This window comes from Podarcis vaucheri (assembly GCF_965113315.1).
Source record: "Podarcis vaucheri genome assembly, chromosome: 14".
Taxonomy (NCBI): Eukaryota; Metazoa; Chordata; class Lepidosauria; order Squamata; family Lacertidae; genus Podarcis; species Podarcis vaucheri.
In genome coordinates this window covers 35,799,498-35,818,859 of record NC_138752.1, presented here as the reverse complement: position 1 = coordinate 35,818,859, position 19,362 = coordinate 35,799,498, and the positions used below count along the sequence as shown (strand labels likewise).

The 19,362-nt window shown below is 45.4% G+C and overlaps 1 protein-coding gene across 2 annotated transcripts in view; it reads right to left on the bottom strand.

Moving 5' to 3' along the window:
* Window positions 1–19,362, bottom strand: part of PPL (periplakin) — a 49,837-nt gene that overhangs the window by 21,955 nt on the left and 8,520 nt on the right. For both annotated transcript variants that reach the window (XM_082199034.1, XM_082199035.1), the window contains exons 2-4: window positions 4,199–4,298; window positions 2,059–2,213; window positions 894–1,014 (exon numbers count right to left, since the gene is read on the bottom strand). In XM_082199034.1, coding sequence (XP_082055160.1) covers window positions 894–1,014; window positions 2,059–2,213; window positions 4,199–4,298 — 376 coding nt within the window. The remainder of the gene's footprint in view (window positions 1–893; window positions 1,015–2,058; window positions 2,214–4,198; window positions 4,299–19,362) is intronic.

Genomic DNA, 19,362 nt, shown 5'->3' with positions numbered 1-19,362 from the left:
CGCCTGTTATTTCTTCTGGCTCCACCTACTCTTGGGCCACCTGCCAGCCCACAGGTGGAAGGTACCATTTCTGAATGCCCACCCCATACAAATAAGGGAGCTTCATCCCAGTGATGGAAGTACTGTAGCTATTTTTAACTTTAATATATGGAATTGTTTTAAATTGGTTTATATATACAGAGCTGTTCTTAATAGGGGTTTCCCCCCACTTTTATTGTTATCTGATTGTAACTGTTTTATTTGTTTTATAATTGCGTATTTTACTGTTGTAGCCCATTCTGGGACATTGTGGTTGAGATAGGAAATCTAAATAATACATAAGGAAACTAGGCAAAGCTTATAGTTCATGGATTAAGTTAATGTGAACTTTTTAAAATGTGCAATTAGCAGTTAAAGGGAAGTCTGAGACGTATTGGGGTTGCAGAGGGTGGGGAGGGAGAAAATGGAAGGTCTGCAAACAACTGGGGTGAGGGGGTGGTCTTTTGGAAGGTATGCTGGAGGATGAGCTAAATTCTCCCTCTCCCCACCACTGGTCCAAAATGCTGCTCTGGCTTCAACTTACACCCCCCCCCAACTTACCTACCAAAACAAACAAATATCCCCCATGCAAGTTACCTGGATTCAGGCAATTAACGTCATGTTTAGTTAAGGCCCAGAATGCATTTAAAAAGGCTCTTTGGCAAACAGAAATCTAGCACAACAGGGAGAAAAGTTCAAGCCCAGCACTCTCTCTCTCTACTGCACTACATTTCTAGTTCCAGGCAGATGTGCAGGAGAACTCCATTTAGTGCTGTGCTGGATGCCCCCAAAGCCCATATTTTGGAAGAAATGGCTCCAGTCTAAAGAAAAAAGAGATCAGATGTTCACTAACTGGATGCAAAGCACCTACTCACCTGCTTCTCTTCAATCACCGTGGTCCAGTTGACTTGAGGTTCAATTTCCTGTGGGGTGAAGTTGTAGATCTGATCATGTTTCACACGCAAGTTGCCCACTCTCTCCTTTAGTTGCCGGATGCTGAAGGAAGGAGAGAGAATACAAGCAATTACTGGTTTCTCTGAACAACGTATAGATGAATGATTCCCCCTCCCCTAACTGCAATACTACTTTCCTCAAAGTGAAACATTTTGGACCCCCTCCCCCAAAAAACCCCACCTACCCCACATTGCAGACAGGGTAAGATATGCAAAAATGTCATATCAATTAATTCTGTTTTCCAAGTGTGGAATTTAAGGATCTACACTAATTACTCAGTAACACACACTCTCAGCCTAACCTAACCTGAACCTGACTTTTAAAATATATATATATATCAAAATATATTTTTTAATGTGCATTTTGAGAGAAAATTTGTATAGAAATGCATTTTTGGGGGTGGGGAGAATGTGCTTTAAATCAAAATATGTATTTTGGCACTCAAACCTGGACTTATGGTTGAGGGCCTGCTAAAGTGGCATCGACTGATAACAGACAGATTTGCTCACCCCTAGATGAAAGTTTCAAATCAAGCACCATCCCATATTGCAGTGGGGGGGGGGAGGACCTCTGGCCCATGGGCCTAATTGAGTACATTAGGCCTCTAAATGTGGCCTGCAAGGCCATTGGGGCAAACTAAACCCACCTGTCTGTCAACTGATGTCATATGATGTTAGGTGTGGAGATCTGTTATCTCCAACCTAAGTGTTAGCTAAACTTATATTTCATCTTAGTGCTGTGGTGCTTAGTGTTGTGGTGCTCTTTACAAGGCGGCAGGCAGTAGCTTATCTCTGATCTGAGCACTGTAGGAGTACAACTTTACTATCAAGCTAAGCCTCTGCTGCTGCCTTTTGCAGTCATAGAGCAGGCAGAAGCTTACTTCTGATCTTAGCACTGTAGTCCCACCATGATAAGAACAGAGATAAGCCTCTGCCTGCTCCCTTGGCTTGAACTTTTTATTACCTGCCAGTGGGTGGCCCCACCCATTTGTCAAAATAGCGCACAAAAGCAGGGCCCAACTCTGGATCTAGCACTCTGCCCAGATCCGCTTCCCCACCCCTGCCCTACTGGCTTCCCCAGACTCACTCTTCTGTGATCATATCCCCCTGTGGGTGTTTCATGTGGCGAGCGATGGCAGCATCCCCATCCAGGACATAGAGGAGCTTATCGGATTCTATTAGCTTATCTGCCGTGAGGTCTTGGTACTCAGCAGGTTGGCCGGCCTTAAGCTTGTGCAGGTCCTGAGAGAGCGTTTGGAAAGGAAGAGCAGGCTTATATAACCAGCAGAATCAACATAGCGCAAAAAGAAGTATCTCGGGTCCTCTTCCTAATCCCCCAAACCTACAGGGAAGAAGAACTGATCCAGGGATCACTCTAAACAGATCCACCCCACTTCTGTTCTTCACTCACAGCTTTGAGCTGGTTTTCATTGTTAAATAGAAGCAGAATCAATAGAGCTGTGAGGTTAGAACATTGAGAGAATGGGACTCCGAATGAAACAGTAGAGTTGGCACCTCCTTCCTTCTAGGTACAGAGGCTGACCAGACTTGGCCATTGAATCTTTCTTCAAGAGTGATGACAGGCAGGACCTGAACCAATGGCTTCAAGTCACAAGAAAGTAAATTCCCACGAAGCATCAGGAAGAACTTTCTGGCGGTAAGCGCTGTTCAACAGCGGAAGGGACTCGCTTGGAAGGTGGTGGACTCTTTTTCTTTGCAGGTTTTGAAGCAGAGGTTGGATGGCCATCTTTTGGGGTGCTTTAGTTGAGATTCCTACATTGCAGAGGGTTGGACTAGATGGCCCTTGGGGTCCCTTCTAACTCTACAATTCTATGACAGCATCCTTCACCATACATCAGGCCAGGAGACTACTATAGCAGAGCTCCGGCAGAGGGGAATGGTTAGGGACTCAAAAGGAGGAGCCGGGTGAGGTGGGGAGCTGCCACCACACAACACAGATCAGCCGCCAGAGGCTGCTGGCTCACTCTGCCCAATGGCTGGTGCCCATTGGGACTGGTAGGATGGAAAGCAGGAAGCCCAAATAGTCTGTGGAGCCAGAGCCAATGGCAGGCAGAGCTAGCTCATTCTAGTTTTGTCCCCCAACCTCTTCCTCCCTGCTTAGTTCTACAAGGGAACACTGAGACTGAAGAGGAGGAGGGAGCTGATAGCCAATGCCAAGTCCCAATTCCAAATTGTTTGGAAGTAAGAAGGCAGGCATATGGGGCTGGCTGAAGGCAGACAAAGGTCGATGGGGCAGCGCTAAGGGACAAATGCCTCCACTGCCTAATGGTAGGTCAAGCCCTGCAAAACAATAACTGTTGCTAGGTTAGGAAGTAGGAACTAAGCCTATTTTACAATCTGAATTGTATAATTTGAGATGGACCTATGTCACCTTAGGCTGCATTTACATTTAAACTGGTCTGAATTGATGTTTCACCCAAAAGGAAGCCTAGAAAACGTAGTTTTGTACAGGTTTTGAGAACGCTGTGTTAGAGAATTCCCAGTATCCTTAACAAACTACAGATTCTCTGGAGGACACCATTTGTTTAAAGGCAAAGGTAAAGCTAAAGGGACCCCTGACCATTAGGTCCAGTCGTGGCTGACTCTGGGGTTGCAGCGCTCATCTCGCTTTATTGGCCAAGGGAGCCGGCGTACAGCTTCCGGGTCATGTGGCCAGCATGACTAAGCCGCTTCTGGCAAACGAGAGCAGCGCACGGGAACGCCGTTTACCTTCCCACCGGAGTGGTACCTATTTATCTACTTGCACTTTGACATACTTTCGAACTGCTAGGTTGGCAGAACCATTTGCTTTAGATGTGTTTTAAATATATGGTGTGGATGTCACATTATTCGGTTCCCTCAAATGTTCAGAAGCCACATTTTGTTTAATGTTACTTTTTTTCAACCTCTGGTTCTGTGTTTTATACTGATCTTATTTTATTGCTAGTTTTTAATTGTATTTTTATCTAAGTTTTTTTTTGTTTTTGATTCATAGAATCATAAGAGTTGGAAGGGATCCTGGGGGTCATCTAGTACAGGAATTTCAACACACGGCCCCATCCTATTTGAAACCACACCAGACCCTGCTTAGCTTTGCAAATGTACTAACAATTTTATTGCTGCACCATTATTGATATGATTCATTTCTATGTAAAAACCATGTTGAGGTTATTTTTTTAAAGAAATGAAAAGTGGTATATAAGAATGCGGAAATAAAATAAACTCACATTTTGCATCTTAGAGTCTGCTTCCACAATGTTCTTTTCCACCTGGTCAGCATTTTTCTGCAACTTCTCAATCAGCTCAGACAACTCCTTGCTGGATATGCTGCGAAGAGAGAAAGAGATTTCAAGAAGGATGAAAAAAGCAGATCACAACCAGCCAGGAGCTCACTCAGGGATATAAGATACAAGGAGCAAGAGTTTCCCTGTGCATATGCAAAGTGCTTTTAATTCACCACCAAGTAACTGCAGCCAGTTGGCCACAATTTTTGGAATAAGAGGAGGAGGGGATTCCAGGAAGCACTCAGCCCCTAACACCTTACAAAATAAACACTACAAAAACAGCAGTTGACTACCCTAGTCAGTAAAATCAAAAGAACAGTAGATTACTTCAGTGTAGTGTTTGAAGGATTTTTTTCTGGTGAAGATAAATGTTTATAAAGTACTTTCCTTTCATGGCAAGTCTAATTTTTAATTTGCAAAATGCTTTCACAACCTTTATATTCACCCAAATGAGCACCCTGTGAGGTTGGTTGCAGATAGCACCATTTTAATGCTGGGGGGGGGGGGGAATCAAGGCTAGTAGATAGTGACTTGCCCAAAGCTAAAGATCAAAGCCAATTTCTTTTTACTGGTCCTGCTTCTGTGCTTTTAAACAGCAACTAGACAGGCATAAATTGTGTGAAACTTATCCCTAGTAGGGAATTAAGAAGTGGGTAAAGTTTAATTCATCCATGACATGCTGCTGTAGGAGCCACAGGAGCTGCCCATGAACAAAAGTTGGCAACTGGCCATTGATGAGTCTTTGGACAAGAGAGGAAGCATTCAGCAATTCAGAAGGGTGTCTGCAGTCTAGCAGGTTGTGGTTGATGCTCCACCCATGATGGCCTCTGGGCACCCAGGAGAGATTAGTGTCTTCTACCCAATGCTACTCAGCCTTGGTCATTCCCCATCAAGTTTCCTACATTGAAGCCTAGTCATGCAATCTTTGCTTGAGGGCAGTGGAGTTGGAACATCCTTTTTCTGGAAGTGACACTGGCTCCGGTTTGGAAGAGTTGGGGCAAAATAGCAAACTGTTGAGGCAAATCCAAGATGGTGTCAAGCCACAAAGCCAACTGCTGTTGCCTTCAGGAAGCAGCCTTTATAGGGGTGCCAACTAGAATAAAATATTTGGGTGCATGCACACCATTTGAATGGCAATGCCCATCAACTTTGGAGAGGACCTGAACCATTCAAATATTTCATTGGGGGACGAAGGGACCTCGGCCTCTAGGAGTTGGTTCCTATGGAGTTATACCACTGGCCCATCTAGCTCTGTACTGCCTAAACTGACTGCCAGAGGCTCTCACAGGCTATATACGTCCTAATTTATGAGTGTACGCCTCCTTCCGGCAACTCCTGCTGCCAAGCTGGGGCCAAATGTATTGCTCTCTATTTTCCTTTGGACCACATCAGCAAGGCTGAGAGGAGGGTCTTGTTATATGGGCAGTGCAGGATTTCCATACACACTGCCCAGGCTTGAGCTTCAGAGAGGTCACTTTGGTGCTGCAAACACAGCAAAAGCAACATGGGAGGCAGCAGTTACGAGTTACAAGTCTCTGCAGCCACAGCAGGCGCTGTGATTCTCCAGCGGTTTATCATTATTTATTATTGTTAATTCTTTTTTATTGTGATGATTATACGTAGAGCTGATTTGGCCAAACTTCAGGCTTGCAGAAACTACCTTTTTGGTTTTTTTTACTGGAACCTTGAAGTCCATCAAGTAGAGGAAAGCTCAAAACAGTGGTTCGTGTGAAGGCGGAACCAGGTCCAAAATGGGGCAGAGCCAATGACCTTTTGAACCCCATGAACCATACTCTGAGATGGTCAATAAATCAGCATGGGAGTTACTACAGATCAGAGATCCTAACAGGGTTAGACAGAGGCTAAGCCTGCCTGCTGTCCTATCATCTATAATTTGCCTCCTTCAGGAAGCAGAAGCTCTCCCCTCTCTCAGTTGTCTCAGATTTCAGTCCATTGAGACTTCCCCCATAGAACTCACTGGGATTCTTCTGAAAACTAAGTCACCCTTGTTTGCAAAGTACAGTGGTACCTCGGGTTAAGTACTTAATTCGTTCCGGAGGTCTGCGCTTAACCTGAAACTGTTCTTAACCTGAAGCACCACTTTAGCTAATGGGGCCTCCTGCTCCTGCCGTGCCGCCAGAGCATGATTTCTGTTCTTATCCTGAAGCAAAGTTCTTAACCTGAAGCACTATTTCTGGGTTAGCGGAGTCTGTAACCTGAAGCATATGTAACCTGAAGCGTATGTAACCCGAGGTACCACGGTACTATTTCTTATAGTTCTGAAACTTGAGGCGCATTCCTACCCAGCCACCCCCAAATCCAAATTAGAAGCAGTCTCCCTGCTTATACTGCAAAGGGTTAAAATATGCAAAAGCAGGAATAGCCCTCTGCATGACTCCCTGATAAGAGCATACAGGGACATAACAGGCAACTACCTCTGCAGACGGTGAATGAGTGATTTGGACTCATGGAAATCTTTGGTTGTTTCATTTATTTCTCATAACATAATAGCTGTTCCCTCGTGGCAGATAGTTTGGGAATGACTGTGCTGGAGTGATGAAAGCCTGGCACTTGACAGAACCTTTTGGTGTCGCCTCCCTCCTGCTTATACAGTACTGTTCCTACTAAGCAATTGCCTCTTGACTTGCCAAACTTGTTCTCTCTCCTAGCCAAGCATCCTCTCGGACGGAGGGTGACTCACGGCTCCTCTGACTGACAGTTTTGGACAGGAAACGAGACAGCAGCACAGCGTCCGGACAGGAACAACCAGAGATCCTGAACAAGGGGCAAGGTCTAATGAGAGGCTTGTGCACTGGAAGAACTATGCCAGCAGCATTCCTAGGCTTGTGAAAACTGAAGCAGACAACCACAACCAACCAACCAACCAACCAACCAACCAACCCCCCCCCCCTTTTCCTAAATGATGCCTTAAGAAACAGAATGCAGCTTTGGTTGCAAATGATAGGAATGGGTAAATTGGTCAATTCCGATTTCTCTCATTTTCTCCCAACCTTCTTCCGTTCAGTTCCCCATGTTTCCACTACAGTTTGCAAAATTAGAGTGAAAAAGACCCCACGAAAATTGTCCTCTAATTGTCAAGGTATGGTCAAAATCAGCACCACCACCATTTCCCAAATATTCTCCCCCTGTGAAAGTGGGGACCGGGGGGTGGCTGTTTTGGTCTCCCCACCTCCCTGTCTGAGGGCCCTCCCCCCTGCCACCTGATTCTGCATGGATGGTGATGTTTCAGATATACAGTCGTATCTTGGACCCCAAACATATTGGCTCCCGAACAAATCGTCTCCCGAATGAACAAAACCTGGAAGTGAATGTTCCGGTTTTCAAATGCTTTTCGGAAGCTGAACATTTGGCATGGCTTCTGCGGCTGCAGAACACTCCTGCAGCCAATCGGAAGTTGCGCCTTGGTTTTCGAATGGTTCCGGGAGTCAAACGGACTCCCAGAACACATTCTGTTTGAGAACCAAGGTACGACTGTATAAGGTTTTGCACTCAAAAGATGGGTTTGCTATAAGTAATTGGCTACTGCAGAAAAATATGTGCTAGGACCAACTGATCTTGCGCTCACAACAGAGCCATCACAACCATCACTTGTGGTGAAACGCATGAGCTGACCTAAGAACTGTAAAGATCCCAGTTCAGTTTTCACCTTGGCCACAAACTCACAAGGTAGCTCTAAGCAAGCCATTGTCTCTCAGACCCACATCTGAGAAATGTGGCTAATAATAAAGTCATCAAGATTATGAATGTTTGAATTGCTTTGAAACCCACCCACCCCCAATATATAGACAGATAGGATAAGGGCCTTTCCAGATTAGTTTGTTTGGCAATTTTTATTTTGTTTTTGCAGGTGTATTCTGCAATATGTTATTGATGCAATAATAGTGCATTAGCAGTGAATTTATTCTGAACCGTCCATTCATCATTCTGTTTGATTCGTTGTTCTGTGATGCTTCTCCAGCATTACTGGAAGGAAACACTTGCACTATAGTGCAAGAAAATAAACAAGAACATTTTCAGTGCAAGAAGCTACAGGATTTCAACAGGGAGTTACTGGGACAGGCACTGACTGAAAACAAAGAGTATGACTGCCCTAAAACTTTTGCAGGGGTAAACAGTATTTGAAAGCAGGAGCACAAATAACTACCCCAATAGCATCATGAGTGCAAATCATTGTGAATACATGGTAAAAAGGACTTCTAGAGGTGCCCTGAGTATTATCATTAGCATCAGAAACTCCTCCAGTACAATAAGGTGCAACAGACTCAGGAAAAATACTCCTACATTGGGTCACAAGAAGTCAATTCACACAAACTTGCAAGTGGGGGCAAATGCACTTTTTCTGGTTGGTTTTGGCCTATCGCAGGCTTCACACTCATTCCGGTTGTATTAAACTTCAAGCTTGGTGTCTGTCACTGTAGCTCTGCTTGATCAACAAAGGCATGCCATTCCTGCCAGGCTTCATATACTAGCAGCAAATGAACAGTATTGTGGAAGGGACAATAACCATTCAGTTTGCCTTTCAGACCCTGCCAGGCAGGCAAAATGATACCACTGGACTCTGGTCAGCAGAAGGCTGGAGAAACAAAACCCTCCCTAGCAGCTCCGCTGAGAAGCTGCACGTGCCAAACTGATTTACACAAGTGGGACTTGCAGCTAAATGTTGCAGTGTGACATGCTCCTGTCCAGGGCTCCAGCCAGCCATGGATGTTTTTTCAGAGTACTCCATTCCATTCCCCCTCCGGTTTCCCATCACATCCCCATCCATCGCACCAAAGCAAGTTTGGCACCAATTCTCTCATGTGATTTATTCCATGCATGAATGCTGATGTGCTGTGGAAAAAAGGTGCCTTAAAATCAACTCTGCACCACAACCAATGTAGCTTTTATTTTATTTTTATTCTTACATTTGCTAGGGAGATACTTTTTTCTTTCCCTTTTTAAGCTGGCATGCTCTTTCTGTTTCTCTCAGAGAGTTTCTCATTTTTCCAATCTTAAATTCAGTTCTCTACATTTCTGTAGCAATTTGCAAAAAACAAATGTATGATTCTATGAATTCTATGCATTCAAGGGAACATTTATCCTAATAAAAACATTTTTGCAAGCAGTTTTCCCCAATATAATGCATTTTTCCATGTTCCTTTCATGAATGCAAACACTTTTATGGACATTCCTCCCTAATACATGCATTTTGGATACGTTCTTGCTTGGAGGACTGCATTACAAAATTCAGAGGTGAATGAATTTCAAAATAGCACTGTGTTTTGCATTATGGTTCAAGAAGTGCAAATTAGTTAGTTTCTAATTTAAATGGAAGCAAAGCTGAATTTCCACCATTACCACACCATATTCTGCAAGAACTCTGGAGATTGCAGTTTTTGTTGCGGGTGTGAGAGCCTTAGACTCTTCACATAATTATTGTTCCTGCAATTACTTGGCTATGATGAAAGTTAAACCGGTTTGATAATAGTAGTTCAGAGTTGCAGTGGGGAAACACCCAGGACCTCATCTACTATGGAATGAGATTTTAGATGTGAAATATGAGGGGTTTTTAAAAAAATAAAAAATAAAAATCTTACCCTGTTGCAAATAGGACATTATTGTTCCTGGTTATTCTTATTTCCTGAACCTAACTTGTTATCACACCCATTAAAAATATGCAGCCAGTATTACTGGAATGGTCTTCAAAACAGAGATCTGCATTCATGCTAATAACCAGAAAATGACTAAAGGTAAAGGTAAAGGTACCCTTGCCCGTACGGGCCAGTCTTGACAGACTCTAGGGTTGTGCGCTCATCTCACTCTAGAGGCCGGGAGCCAGCGCTGTTTGCAGACACTTCCGGGTCACGTGGCCTGCGTGACAAGCTGCATCTGGTGAGCCAGCGCAGCACACGGAACGCCGTTTACTTTCCCGCTAAAAAGCGGTACCTATTTATCTACTTGCACTTAGGGGTGCTTTCGAACTGCTAGGTGGGCAGGAGCTGGGACCAAACGACGGGAGCTCACCCCGCCGTGGGGATTCGAACCGCCGACCATACAATCGGCAAGTCCTAGGCACTGAGGCTTTTACCCACAGCGCCACCCACGTCCCAGCCTAGAAAATGACTACCACAATCTTATTGTTCACCCCAGTTCTAAACTCATTTACTTGACATTTAAGCCTATGGTATTACAGTGGTGCCTCGCAAGACAAAATTAATCCGTTCCGCGAGTCTCTTCGTCTTGCGGTTTTTTCGTCTTGCGAAGCACGGCTATTAACGGCTTAGCGGCTATTAACGGCTTAGCGGCTTTAAGAAAAAGGAAACAAACTCGCAAGAACTCGCAAGACGTTTCGTCTTGCGAAGCAAGCCCATAGGGAAATTCGTCTTGCGGAACGACTCAAAAAACAGAAAACTCTTTCGTCTTGCGCGTTTTTCGTCTTGCGAGGCATTTGTCTTGCGAGGCACCAATGTAGTCGATTTTATTTCTAAGGATCTTGAAGACCTCTCCTACATTTGGAGGCTTTTAATTAAGGGGGGAAAGTGAGTAAGAGGAGACATGATAGAGGTGTATTGTGTGGAAGATCCAGGATAAAATGAAGTAATCCACACAGCATATTGTTAAATCAGATTTAGTGATAGCCACCCCCTTGGATATCCCAATGACCGTGTTCTTCTTCCACTGTTGCAGGCAGTATGCCTCTGAATTACCAGTTGCTGAGAATCTCAAATAGGGACTGTGCTCTTCTGATCGAATCCTGCTCACGGACTTCCCATAGGGACGCCTGCTTGGCCACTGTGAGAACAAAACGCTAGACTAGATGAGCCTTTGGCAGGGCTTTCCTTCAGTGACTTCAGGGTTTCAACACAAGTTGGCAAAGACTACAGAGGAAGCTTTATCAACCTGCCTAAGGAGTCAGGGGAGTGCCTGATTTCAAGACTGCTATAAAAATACAATAAAGGAACTTGGTGGGTCTGTGGTTGCAGGAGCAGGGACCAGGTGTAAAACTCCTAAGACAGTCATCCTCAGATTCAGAGCTGCTGCTCAGTTCAAACATTATGCCAAACATTGGTTAAGGAAGATTGAACTAAGAAACTATGGCCCTCAATACTGGAAAACCATAACTGGAAACTATGATTTCAAGAGGGTGGGAAGGTGAAGGACTCCAGCTCTCATCATACCCAACCAGCATGGGATGCTGGGAGTTGTAATCTAGCAACATTAGGGAGGAGGTACAGGTTCCTCATCCCTGCTGGAGTGAAAGGTGACCAACTGTTATGGCTGGATCTCGGGGAAATCCATTGCAGGACTAGACTAGGAGGACCTTTGGTCTGATCCAGCAGGGTTTTGCATTCCCTATGATCAGCACATGAGGCCTTATTAGAGGGGGCTCCCAGATTGGCTGCCCTGATCTGTGACAGGGCCTTTTCAGCGGTGGTTCCCTGGTTGAGGAACACCCTCCTTAGTGCGGTGTGCCTGTCTCTACCTTTATTAACTTTCAAGAGGAATTTGAAAACATTCCAGTTGACCCGGGCATTTGGTGGCTGAAGAATACTGTTCCTGGCAACCTCAAGATCACTGGATGGAAGTGTGTTTTTAATTGCAATTGCTTTTAGTAAAGGTAAAGGGACCCCTGACCATTAGGTCCAGTTGTGCCCAACTCTGGGGTTGCGGCGCTCATCTCGCTTTATTGGCCAAGAGAGCCGGCGTACAGCTTCCAGGTCATGTGGCCAGCATGACTAAGCCGCTTCTGGCAAACCAGAGCAGTGCACGGAAACGCCGTTTACCTTCCTGTTGGAGCGGTGCCTATTTATCTACTTGCACTTTGACGTGCTTTCGAACTGCTAGGTTGGCAGGAGCTGGGACCCCGCAACGGGAGCTCACCCCATCACGGGGATTCGAACCGCCGACCTTCTGATTGGCAAGTCCTAGGCTCTGTGGTTTAACCCACAGCACCACCCGCATCCCGCAATTGCTTTTAGAATGTTTTTAACTGTAAAACAGTCCTAGTCTGGCACTATAACCACTACACTGTCTTGAGCTTTTGGGAGGAAAGGCAGGATATATATGTAAAGGGTGAGCACTCTCTCTCTCTCTCTCTCTCTCTCTCTCTCTCTCTCTCCACCTGGTCAGAGGCACTGGTGAATGCAAGCCCACATTAAACTCTGAGTAAAGACATCGACATGAACTACTAATGGAAGGCAGATGTAGTGTGGAGCCATTCAAGAGAACAGATGGTACTAGTATCCATTTGGCTGAGATTGGTTTTCTTTTTCACTAAACACTGCGGCTTAGCCATTCTTGGAGGGGGTCAAAGGACCTGTTTATTTACTGGAAGGACACCCTGGGCCTCCCTCTGTTGTGCCAGGGCATGGGTGGAGCAGTAGGAGGTTCTTTTGCCAAAGAATCCTGGAGGCTCTTCAAGACAAATTACTCACCCTTCTGCACTAGAAACTGCTTACCATCACTATTATTATTACAGTGGTACCTCGGGTTATAGACACTTCAGGTTACAGACGCTTCAGGTTACAGACTCCGCTAACCCAGAAACAGTACCTCGGGTTAAGAACTTTGCTTCAGGATGAGAACAGAAATCACACCGCGGCAGCAGCGGGAGGCCCCATTAGCTAAAGTGGTACCTCAGGTTAAGAACAGCTTCATGTTAAGAACGGACCTCCAGAACGAATTAAGTTCTTAACCTGAGGTACCACTGTATTCATTATTTATTGAATTTTTATACCACCCTATACCCGGAGGTCTCATGTACAAGCACTTTGCAAAAGACTTTGCTATCTTTGCTCTTTTGTTTTGTGTATACCACACTGAAGTTTAGTGAAGATTTGACAACCCTAAAAAGTATCTGTTTTACAAACATGGAAGATTAAGGCTGTGGGTTAGCGACTCTAGCAAGATATGCATATATGAAAAAAAATGAGAGCATGTGATGTTAAAAGCACACATTCTCATTGCAGTAGACACCCCCTTTTTCTTTAATTGGTGCCATATATATATATGCTCTCTTTTATTGCACCCTTAAAAACTGTGACTTCAGGACCACATGGGTTTTCCCTCCTCACAATTGCTGCCACTTGTTGCACGTAAACAGACTATTTGCATTTCCCACCATGGCTGGCCAGGTTCCCCTCAGGTGCACCCAGGGGCAGGCAAATCTGTCAATGTTGGTTTCTCTCTGTTTTTTGTTCTTCCAGTCTTGAGCTCGGTTCAGATGAATTTTCATGGGGAATTTAAAAAAATGCAAACATGCTGAACTTAAGATTGGAAAAACAAGAAAATGAGAGAAACCCCAAATGACAGATTTGCTCAATTATACTTGCACAACTCTATGGACAATTTCATCTGCAGTCCTCAGTTGACACAAAGTAGTGTAGCTGAACAAAAGAAACTGTTGGACAATTTCCGCCCATTGTGGATTTCACTCATCAAGAAAGCTCCGGAGAATCCCTTCACTTGTTTGCTCTGTGTGAGATCTTGGCCTTCTGAACTTAGCATGACCATATACCATATTTTTTGCTCTATAAGACTCACTTTTTCTCTCCTAAAAAGTAAGGGGAAATGTGTGTGCGTCTTATGGAGTGAATGCAGGCTGCGCAGCTATCCCAGAAGCCAGAACAGCAAGAGGGATCGCTGCTTTCATTGCGCAGCGATCCCTCTTGCTGTTCTGGCTTCTGGGATTCAGAATATATTTTTTTCTTGTTTTCCTCCTCCAAAAACTAGGTGCGTCTTATGGTCTGGTGCGTCTTATAGAGCGAAAAATACAGGTATCTTCTCCCACTCCCTCCTCTCTCTCTCTCTCTCTCTCTCTCTCTCTCTCTCTCTCTCTCTCACACACACACACACACACACACACAATGTGCAGAACAATGAATGAAATTCAGGGGAAACCCCACTTATGTGGGGTTTCTGTTCCCGGTTGCTGTACTGGAACCCACCCCACCCCATTCTGCCCCTGCCCCACCCCCTTTTGGTGCCGAAAACATTGTGCACATCAGAGGGAGTGTGCATGCTGATCATGCGCAGGTGGGGAGATGCCTGTACAATAGCATTGATCACACTTCCATTCTATTTTCAAGCTTCATAGCCAAGAATTTTTGTCTTATTCTGTTCACACCAGTTTGCCTGCAATCTTGTGTGAGTAAGCCCCACTGAATTCAGTGGGGCTTACTTCTGACCCCAAGCAGACACACATAGGATTTGCAATGTCAATCAACCTACCTAGTCCAGGTAGATAAGCATTCACAAAGACTGTCTGGTTAATAATTGACTGCTTCCCGATATCTCCATCCCATTTAAGAACAAAAATATGACAACGGAAAGGCTTTGTGGGGAAAAGCCCAGCTTATCAGCATCTTCAGATGTCAGCGAGCACATGTCAAGATTAGCTCCAAAGAAACAGGAGAAAATGGATTTCCCATTGAGTGCTTGAGTCACTAACAGGGAACAGCTGTAGAGACAGTTCCCAGAATTTTCTACCGTGAAAGTTTTAAAGAAACCCCCATTTCAGTACTGCACCTCTTGGTGACAGCCTGCCTGCTCCTTGATGAAAGAAGAAAGTGGGTGAGAAAAATGCAAAAGTCCTTGCAGGTATGTCTTAGCACCTAGGATCAGGTAGGAATGGCATCAGAAGAACAAAGTGGAATTGAGGGGGTGTCAACTCAAGGCACATTCCAAACATAGCAAACCTTCAGGCTGCAGGCATTTGCCTGCCAAAACACACACACGCAACCAAAACAGGAAACCTGAACACCTGAACATCAAATTGCAAGTGCTAAGCAAAAGGATTCTTAGCAACTGGGAAGCCAAAAGCAAACCAGCTTCTGTTTCTCTCCGTTCCTCGTTTTTCCAATATTAAGTTCAGTTCTCCCCATTTCCACACTGGCGCAGACTGCTTGAACTTGTCTGAACAAGGCATAAGCTTACTACAGGTGGTCTGGGTAGGAGGATGTGTGGAACCCAGAGAGAGTTTGCCAACCCTGGTTCCCCCGCCCTAGTCCTTTCCCTTCAGGGCCAGATCAACAGATGGGTCCCTTTTCTCTGATCTCATTCTTCACCTCCATGCCTCACCCACACAGAGAAACAGATATATTGAGGCAGAAAATCCCAACTGGCCCCACAGTTCTCAGTTAGGACCTTTAAAGGTCTAAACGGCCTTGGTCCTGTATACCTGAAGGAGCGTCTCCACCCCCATCGTTCAGCCCGGACACTGAGATCCAGCACCAAGGGCCTTCTGGCGGTTCCCTCACTGCGAGACGTGAGGTTACAGGGAACCAGACAGAGGGCCTTCTCGGTAGTGGCGCCCGCCCTGTGGAACGCCCTCCCTTCTGATGTGAAGGAAATAAGCATGTATCTTATCTTTAAAAGACATCTGAAGGCTGTATTGCTGTATTGTTTTTAACACTTGATTGGGAGCCGCCCAGAGTGGCTGAGGAAACTCAGCCAGATGGGTGGGGTATAAATAATTTTATATTTATATTATTTATATTTATTTATATTTATCTGCATTGATATTTCACGCTGCTCATAGTTAATCTATGGGACTCACTTCCACAAGAGGCAGTGATGGGCACTAACTTGGATGGCTTTAAAAGAGAAGTGGACAAGTTCATGGAGGAGAGGGCTATCAGTGGCTACTAGTCATGATGATCACACAACCAGGTTAAAAAGCAGAAATACTTCTGAATACCAGTTGCTGGAAACCACAGGAGAGGAGAGGGCTTTTGTGCTCAAATCCTGCTTGCGGGTTTCGCAAAGGAATCTGGCTGGCCCCTGTGAGAACAGTGGACCAGATGAGCCATTGGCCTGATCCAGCAGGCTCTTCTTATGTTCTTTGAGTCTACTCTTCACCATGCAGTCCCAGGATGGGTTACATCCAGCTGGGGATGTCAGAGAATTCCGACAAAAATGGAAAAGGAAGCAGAAATGGCTATGTTTCTTTTGTTCACTGTGGTCAGGAACAGAAACTAGTCAAGCGAAAGCAATTGGTATCTGTTCACATTGTATTTGCTTGTTTAAGTCTGCAAATGACAAGTAATTAATGACTTTTTTTTTTACATTGGTTTGACATTTCCATTACGTTGAAAGAATGTAAGTTACGTAACTTACATTAAATAGCAGGCAGTGAGACAAATAACATACTATTTGGCAGAAACCGAAGTGCAGCAGAACAGAACCAGCACTGATTCTGCTGAGAACTAGTCAGAATGGCAATTGCTGCCTTCTCACATGCCTACATCTAGCTCAGTACAAGTAGTTTAACTCATTATATGCATTACTAGAACTTACATTAATCTGAACCAACAATAGCCCCTCTGCAAGGGGAAGGTATTCTGAAATACCGTATTTTTCGCCCTATAGGACGCACTTTTTCCCCTCCAAAAATGAAGGGGAAATGTGGGTGCGTCCTATGGGGCGAATGCAGGCTTTCACTGAAGTCGGTGCGCACCAACCCCTCTCGCTCTCCAGGCTTCAGGAGAACCCCAGCACCAGCCCCACAAGGTCGGGGGACAGAGGGAGGCGGAACACCGCCATCCCGCTGTCTCCCGAAGTGGTTTGGAGGCTGACGGCGGGGAGAAGAGCGCTTCTCCCCGCTGCCTGCCCCACCACTCCGGGGACAGCAGGGAGACGCAGCGCGCCTCCAGGCTGTCCCCGGACCTGATCTCAAGGCGGGCGGTGGGGAGAAGAGCGCTTCTCCCCGCTGCCTGCCCCACAAGCTCCAGGGACAGCTGGGAGATGCAGCGCATCTCCCCGTTGTCCCCGGACCTGATCTGAAGGTGGGAGACGGGGAGAAGAGCGCTTCTCCCCGCTGCCTGCCCCACAAGCGCCTGGGGGGGGGAAATAATTTTTTTTCTTTATTTCCCCCCCAAAAAAACTTGATGCGTCCTATGGGCTGGTGCGTCCTATGGGGCAAAAAATATGGTAATAACTTGTTCACCCCACACTTTTCAGTGCATTTCCCCTTCACATTCCTAACTGTAGGAAGCCTTTATTTTTTAAGTGGGTTTGCTGTTCTAGGACAACAGAATGTTTTAACCTACTGTAATTATACAAACCTAAAGTTATGGGAGATGCTTGAATTTCTTCATGCAAAATAATGTAAGTCTGGAGGCCCCTTGAATTTGTTGCCTTCTCTTCCTTTCAATGCTTTTCTGAGAGAGGGGATGCAGAGGCAGGGTCTTGGCCTGTACACCTTTAAGATCAGACACTGATCCCCAGCTACAGGTGTTCAGTTCTCCCAAGACTTCCACTGAAATTCCTTCCTGTCATCACCACCAACCACATCACCATCATGCTTGTTTTGAATTTGTCACTCAAAACTGCAGTGGGAATAACAACTCACATTTCACCTGTGCACTGAGTATTAATTACTAGGGTTGTTTTCAAAGCACTAAATGAACTGATGAACATTTCACCCTCTACCTCGAGCAAGGAAATACAATCAAGAGTCAATCAAGAGAGTCAGTGTGGGGCAAGGTGTCAGAGTGCTGCACTGAGACCTGGGAGACTGAAGTTCAAATCCCCACCTGGCCATGAAGGTCACTGCCTCTCAGCCTGGTCTACCTTACAAAGGCTGTTGTAAGGGATTAAATGAGGTGGAGGGAGAATCATGTACACCACCTTAAGCTCTGTGGAGGAAAGGAGGGATACAAATGCAATAAATAAATAACAAACAATAAGGTTGGCTGTTCCACAAAGCCATGTGAACAGGACTCTGTGGCCAACAGGGAATTTGTGCGATCAGCTAAATAGCCACTTTCATTCTACAGCATAATTTTCTCTAGAAGCTGAGTCTTCATTAAAAGAAATGAAGCGTCTTGCCTCTTGTGGTTGAGAAGATCATCTTCAAGGTGACCAAATCTCAGAAAGGAGAAGCTAGGGTAACAGATTTACTGTGGTTTGTGCCACGAGAAATTTGTCAGTGACACGAGATTCATTGAGTATGTTACATAAGCAGAGAAGCCAATATCTACCATAATCAGCCGAAAGGTTTGGAATAATTTTTAAGCTGCATTTGAGGAGCTTAAAGCAACATTATAACCTACCTCACAAAGCTCTTGTGAGGATGGAGGAGAGAAAGTGATTTGCTCAAGGCTGGCCAGTGAGCCATGCAGCTAAGCAGAAATATGAACTTGGGTTTCTTTGCCACATCCAAGGCCTGGATGCCACCACAACAGCTGGAAGCAACTGAGCACTGCTGTCATTAACTCTCTGAAGCCTAAATATGACACGTGAGCCCTCTAAACAAAATTTCCCATGCCTTCTTATAGGTCAGTGTTGGGTTTCCCAGATGTTGTTGGACTTCTATTCCCACCATCCCTGCTCATTGGCTAAGCTGGCTGGGGATGATGGGAGTTGTAGTCCAACAATATATGGGGGAACAAGATCAAAGATCAATGTCATAGGAGAAACATGCATAGTACACATCCACCTTTGAGTAAATCCTACACAAATCGGGAGTGGAGCCCCTAAGACGGTTGGGTGGTGACTTAGATTTCTCCTTCTAGCAACTCCTGTAGCCAAGCTGGTGCCAAATAGATTGCTCTGCTTTCCTTTGGACCACATCAGTGAGGCGAAGAAGGGGGTCTTGTTGTCTGGGCAGCTGAGGCCCTCCATACACTAGGGCTGGGCGATATACCAACAAAGCCTCACAGGCTGCCGCTGCTTCTGCCACCCCCCGGCCACTGCCACGAGGAGGCTTCACAGGCTGCTGATTATTGTGTCCCTGCTGCCACGCTGCCGCTGCTTCTGCCCCCTCCTCCCCCCCTTGTTGATTCTGCCACCACCAGGCTGCTGACAATCCCAGATTATTTGCACTCACTCTGACTCATCACCGTACTTTGGATTGTCCTGAATACCACCATTTGGTAGCCAAGCCCAAAACCAAAAGTCTCATTTGAATGCATTTGGGCTTCCTGCTGCTGAAAGTGACCATGAAGTGATTGATAATATCATCATTTATCAGTTTTAGACCCTTAGGTAGTAGCAGTTGCCAGGACATTGTCTTGTTCGCCTCTGCGTAGTTTGTTCATTATTTCAGGTATCGTGATATATCGATATATTTGCAATGTTTAGCTGCTGATATATCGCAATATCGA